Genomic DNA, 6029 nt, shown 5'->3' on the forward strand with positions numbered 1-6029 from the left:
TGGCCCCGGGGCTGCGAGCCCCTGACCCGCTCTCCCCTGACCGCCTGTTGCAGGTGTCGGGGGGTCCCCGCTGTGCTGGCGCTGTGTGCGGCCGCCTGGAGCTGCGCCGCGGGCCTGGCCCTGGAGCAGGACCAGCCATTCCGGTAGGTGCCGGGGTCGGTGGGACAGGACGGGGTGCTGGTGCCCGCCTGCCGCTCACAGCCTGCCCTCAGCGTGCCCCCCGGCTGGACCCATATTGGCCACGTGAACCCCAGCCACGAAGTGCAGCTGACCTTCGCCCTCCGGCAGCAAGGCATGGTGCGCCTTGCCCGGTTCGTTGATGCCGTCTCAGACCCCCACTCGCCACGATACGGTAATGACTGTGTGCATGAGCTCTGCCAGGCCCCATCAGGCCCTGCAAGCAGGGTGCTCTGACCCTCTCTGTGCCTCACAGGCCAGTACCTGTCCCTGGAGCAGGTGCGGGACCTTGTCCAGCCGTCCCCAGCCACACTCATGGCAGTGCTGAAGTGGCTGCAAGGCCATGGTGTTGAGAACTGCAGGAGCGTTACCACCCTCGATTTCCTGGCGTGCCGCATGCCAGTGAGGTGAGCCCTGGGGCCCACTGTGGTGGCTCTGCCATTCCCGCAAAGACAGGAGAAGCCAGACCCTGCCCCTGCCTGCTGCGACTTCCCCTTCCCCAGGGCTCTGCAGTGCAGGCCGGGTGACAGAGGGCTGAGCTGCATTTCTGCCTGGGCTATGAGGGCTCCGCAGCCAAGAGCTGGCTGCTTATGTGCCCGGTCCCAGTGCTGGGGCGAGTCAAAACCGGCAATCTGGAGTACTGGAAACAAGGCATGCATATCTGTTAAGTGCTTGGCCAGCCCTGTGCCTCCTCTTGCCTTCTGTGGGGCCGCAGAGTCCCCACTGGAGGACTGAGGATAGAGTTGCAGGGGACCCTGCAGCGTCAGAGCTCTGGTTCAGTTTGGTGATGGGAATTGGTCAGGTATGGAAGGTGCTCTTTGCTTTATGAGATCAGCTGTGCTGGTGGGAAATGGAGCTCATCCCTGACTCGTCCCAGCAGCAAGCAGGGTGGAAAGGGTGTGGGAGGCAGGGCAGAGAATGGGCATGCTGCTGGACAGGCACGCTGATGGCTGTCCCAGCGGTGCGAACACTCGTGTGGTGGCTGTCCCTGTGTTGCAGCACGGCCGAGCGCCTCCTGCCAGGGGCTGAGTTCCACCGCTACATGAAGGGTCAGCGCAGTGTTGTGCGCTCCCCGCTCCCCTACGCTGTCCCCGAGGAGCTGGCTGAGCACGTTGACTTTGGTATGTCCTACACAGGGGAGCTGAGGCTGCCCAGAGCTCTCGCTGCCTGGGGTGTGGGTGGGACGTTAAGCATTGAGCAGCCAGGACCGGCCATCTCGGTCTCCCAGAGGACGGTGTGGCAGGCCCTCCAGCCATGGTCCCGGCTGCCCCTAGGCCCTCCTGAGGAGCTTTGTGCATAGGATGTAGATGCCCCATCCCTGGAAACGTTCAAGGTCAGGTTGGACGGGGCTCTGAGCAACCTGATCTAGTTCAAAATGTCCCTGCTCATTGCAGGGAGGTTGGACTAGATGACCTTTAAAGGTCCCTTCCAACCCAAACCATTCTATGATTCTATGATGTGGACAGGCATCATCCAAAGTAAGTGTTTCTTACTGGTGCTCTCGGGCCTGGATGCTCAGTGCGGAGAGTTCAGGTGCAGCCTGTCTCTGTGGATGTGCAGCTGCTTCTGAGGTGGAAAAACTCCCTCCTGTGAGTCCCTTTTGTGTGGACTCCCATGACCGTTCCATGAGGAGAGCAGAGGGGTGCCAAGCTGCGGTAGTGGCCTGGCAGTGGGGAGCCTGAGCTGTGCAGCCTGGGAGTGCCTGTGAGGACTGGCGAGGAAGCTGAGGGAATACTTCCCCACCTCCTGTGCAGTGTTTGGGGCAGGTGCTGCAGGGGATGGGCTCCCCTGAGCCCTGCTGCAGGCCAGCCCTCTTGGACATGAAGCCTGAGTGAGGATGGTGAAGGGGGAACCGAGGGGCCATAATACTGTCCTCCCAGAGCTCTGGGCCCTAGCAGCTGCCTCTTTTCTTGCTTGTGCACCAGTGGGTGGTCTGCACCGCTTCCCTGCGGAGAGAAAGGTGATCAGCAGAGCCTGGGCCAAGAAGGAAACGGAGTCAAGGCAGCACTATGGAGGGAGGGCGGCTTTCCACCTGGGCGTGACGCCTTCCATCATTCGTAAGAGATACAACATGACAGGAGGAGACATCGGGCTACTGCCAAACAACAGCCAGGCCTGTGCCCAGGTAACTGGTGGAGCCGGTCCAGGTCAGAGGCCCATAGGCTGTGAGAATTCCTCACGTTAGTGCTTCTCCAACACTTTGCTGCTCTGGTGGTCCCAGGACAGCTGTGGGGATTCCTCAGTGGCTGGTGGGAGCACCTGGTGGGCTAGCATTTCACAGACCCGTGCTGGGCCAACTTTCTAAGTCAGGAGAAAAAACTGACCTTGTTTTTTCAAGAGAAAATGAGAAAAAATTTGTCCACTCCTTGTCCCCCCAGTTCTTGGAACAGTATTTCCACCAGGCTGACCTGGCTGAGTTTATGCAGCTCTTTGGCAGCAGCTTTGGCCACCGCTCTCAGGTTGACCAAGTGGTTGGGCACCAGGGCAAGGGCAAGGCTGGGCTGGAGGCCAGTCTGGACGTGGAATACATCATGAGCACGGGTGCCAACATCTCCACATGGGTCTTCAGCAATGCAGGTACTGAATCCCCTCCAGAGTTGCCCTGTGACTGCTTCCATGCATCCCACTTGCTGTAGCACCAACACACCTGCCTGCTGTTAAGGGAAACACTTGCTCTCTGCATAAAAAATGGCTGTACTGAGTCTATCTGGTATCTATCAAAGGGGAACACTTGGAGGAGCATACACGAATGGTGGGCTTCCAAAGTTGGAGCTGATGCTGGTTTCTAATAGTTCATAGGGAAATCATCTTCCATTGATTTGTGTAGTTGCTTTTGAACCCATGTGAACTTTCAGCATCCAGAGTATCCTGTAACAGGGACTTCCATGCCTTGACTACACAATGTAAAGCATTCACCCCACTCTGCTGCCTTTCCATGGAGGGAGAGCACAGCAACTGTGTCTTTTTATTTTTTTCCTCCTTCTTTGGGGCTGAAGCTGATCTCTCACCCATGAATCTACCAGTAGAATGAATAAAGGAGAGTAAGGCAATTTGAGAAAACAAGGTTGCAAAACAGCCTGCACAAACATGGCTGCGGTGCTGTAGGACAAAGTGTGATCTGTCCTAGATCACAAACTGGCCGAACAGGAGACGGAGTCCCCTTAGGACTACCAGTTCTGTCTTCCTGATGGTGAAGGCAGGCACAGCTCTGCATTAACTTCCACCTCCTCTGTGCAGTTAGTGATGTGGAAAGGGTGCAGAGACAGGCAGTTACATGAGCAACTGAGAGTGAGAAGGGGTGGCTGGGGATCTACTCTCCCCACCTCATGGAGAGGGATGAGGGGCAGGAATGGGCCTTGGCAGATGGAAGTGGAACGTACATCAAACTGCTCTGGGACCCATTGTTACAGGTACAGGGGCCAAGGCTTGGGTGAGTCTCAGAAGGGCTGCATGGCTGGCTGAATGTCAAGGGTGGCTACAGTCCTGTGACAGATGCTCAGAGAAGGAGGATGAGTGTAGACCCCCTGCTCTAGGGTTCAGGGCGACCCTTTCACCAGAGCCTCTGGCAGAGCTGTAGCCTGGTGCCATCCACCATGACAATCCCTGAGATCAGCTGTGCTGCCAGCAAGAGCTCACAGGAGAGCTCCAAACCACTTGTGCTGTGAATCTGCTCTCTGTAGGCAGAGCAGGAGCTGGAGGACCTTCAGCTCCTGGTGTGAGTGGTGCTGTTGAGGCATGGTCCCCCCCTATGCTATCCCCCACTTTCCCTCAAGCCTGGTGTCCTAGGAGGAGCTGAACCTGCCCCGCCTCTGTCTCTGCAGGGAGGCACGAGAGCCAGGAGCCCTTCCTGGCATGGCTGCTGCTGCTCAGCAACATGTCATCACTGCCTTCGGTGCACTCCGTGAGCTACGGGGATGATGAGGACAGCCTATCACTAGCCTACATGGAGCGTGTAAACATGGAGTTCATGAAGGCAGCTGCCCGGGGCTTGACCATCCTGTTTGCCTCAGGTACGTGCTGTTGCTGGTACGGTGCGGGTGCATCTGAGGGTCCCAGCACAGTGGGGAACCTCCGTGCTGAACACCAAACGGGGATGCTCTGCTTCTGGGCAGCCAGGATCCCCTGCCTGGGAATCCCAGCCTGGGAGGTGGAGAGAGCCCTTCCCCCAGGTCGCTCCTGGGAGCATTTGGTGGAGGAGGGGCAGCTCGGATGCTGCCCGGACTACCCCGTCCGTCTCTGTCGGCAGGTGACGATGGTGCTGGGTGCAGAAGGGTGCCCGGTGGGAACCACACTTTCCGGCCCAGCTTTCCAGCCTCAAGGTAGATGTGGGGAGGTCCTGTGGAGACATGAGGCTCTGCACAGAGCTGGCTGCTGCAGCTCGCCCACAGCCGAGGCTAGCTGAAAGCTGCTGCTGGCACTTCGAGCCCTGGCCCATGGCCAGCTGCTGCCTCGAGCTGGTTTTGAGCCCCTTTGGGGGACTCCTGAGGGTCAGCCCCACCAGTGTGCCTGGGGACACTCGCAGACCTCAGAGTTGGGGGGGACCTGTGCAGCTCCTTGGGAGGGGGCTGGTGTGTGGGATGCCGCTGAGGCCCCAGGCAGTTGCCTGCCCACCTGCAGTGCCAACCTGTCCCCCCAGTCCCTATGTCACCACCGTGGGCGGAACATCCTTCAAGAACCCCTTCCTGGTGACTGCAGAGGTGACGGACTACATTAGTGGGGGGGGCTTCAGCAATGTCTTCCCCATGCCCGATTACCAGGTGAGGAGCTGCCTGCTCTGCCGGACCCAGGGGCTGTGGCTGGGGCCAGGGGGCTGCATGGCGCTTGGCGGGGGTGACCATGGGCAGTGGTTGGCACAAGCAGCCCTGAGGCTAGGCTGCAGGCCAGGGGCAGGAGGGGTGGAGGTGGGCAGGGGCAGGGTCCTGCTGCCAGGCATCCTGCTCCTTATCTTGTGCTCTCCCCAGGCTGCTGCAGTCAGGCGTTTCTTGCGCTCGGCCTCGAAGCTGCCTCCCAGTTCCTACTACAACAGCAGTGGCCGTGCCTACCCTGACCTGTCTGCTCTCTCTGACAACTACTGGGTGGTGACAAACCGCATCCCGCTGCCCTGGGTGTCAGGGACGTCGGTAAGGAGGACAGCCCTGTGCCGGTCCGCAGTGGCTGAGCTGCCAGGTGCTGAGGCGCTCGTGTCTCTGGCAGGCATCCACGCCCGTGGTGGGGGGCATGGTGGCGCTCATCAACGACCGGCGCCTGCAGCGGGGGCTCGCACCCCTGGGCTTCCTCAACCCTGCGCTCTACCAGCTGCAGGAGCAGGGGCACGATGCTGCGCTTTATGACGTAAGCTGGGCAGGGGGCTGGGGCTGCCGCAGGGCTGGGGCAGCTGTCCCGGGTGTCCTGGAGTGGCTGGGCCGGCGCCTGTGGCTGTTGGTGGGGAAGCCTGGGTCTCCTGCTCCCGAGGCTGTGCTTGGGGCAGGGCAGGGCCAACAACGTCCTGCTGGGGGGCGGGTGCGGAGGGGTGATGCTGCCTTCCCGCAGGAGGCGTGTCCTGGGGGGGGTCTCCACGGCCTTCCCGCGGGCTACGTGGGCGGGGTCCCCTTCCGCTGCTGGGCGTGTTTGGGGGGGGTCCCCGTGCTGCGCAGGGACGTGTGTCCTGGGGTGGAGCCGTTGCTGCCTGGGGAGGGGACGGCCCTTGCCTCTGGGGGTTCCCACGCCCTCCCACGGGGTGCGTTCCCGGGGGTTCCTGTCCCACCGTGGCCTGCGGGGGGGGTCCTGTTTTCCCGCTGGGCGTTGGGGGGGGTGTCCCTGAGTCCTCCCAGGGGCCGTGGGCAGGGGGAGCCTGTTCCGCGCGGGCCGGCTGC

At 60.8% G+C, this 6029-nt stretch overlaps 1 protein-coding gene across 1 annotated transcript in view; it reads left to right on the plus strand.

Moving 5' to 3' along the window:
• TPP1 (tripeptidyl peptidase 1) overlaps positions 1–6029 on the plus strand; it is a 13236-nt gene that overhangs the window by 5828 nt on the left and 1379 nt on the right. The window contains exons 2-12 of the mRNA XM_019472767.1: positions 19–143; positions 213–352; positions 434–584; positions 1177–1298; positions 2103–2302; positions 2556–2754; positions 3999–4187; positions 4424–4496; positions 4814–4934; positions 5139–5297; positions 5371–5508. Of these exons, the coding sequence (XP_019328312.1) occupies positions 19–143; positions 213–352; positions 434–584; positions 1177–1298; positions 2103–2302; positions 2556–2754; positions 3999–4187; positions 4424–4496; positions 4814–4934; positions 5139–5297; positions 5371–5508 (1617 nt within the window). The remainder of the gene's footprint in view (positions 1–18; positions 144–212; positions 353–433; positions 585–1176; positions 1299–2102; positions 2303–2555; positions 2755–3998; positions 4188–4423; positions 4497–4813; positions 4935–5138; positions 5298–5370; positions 5509–6029) is intronic.

Source organism: Aptenodytes forsteri, unplaced genomic scaffold, assembly GCF_000699145.1.
Source record: "Aptenodytes forsteri isolate BGI_AS27 unplaced genomic scaffold, ASM69914v1 Scaffold485, whole genome shotgun sequence".
NCBI classification, from domain to species: domain Eukaryota; kingdom Metazoa; phylum Chordata; class Aves; order Sphenisciformes; family Spheniscidae; genus Aptenodytes; species Aptenodytes forsteri.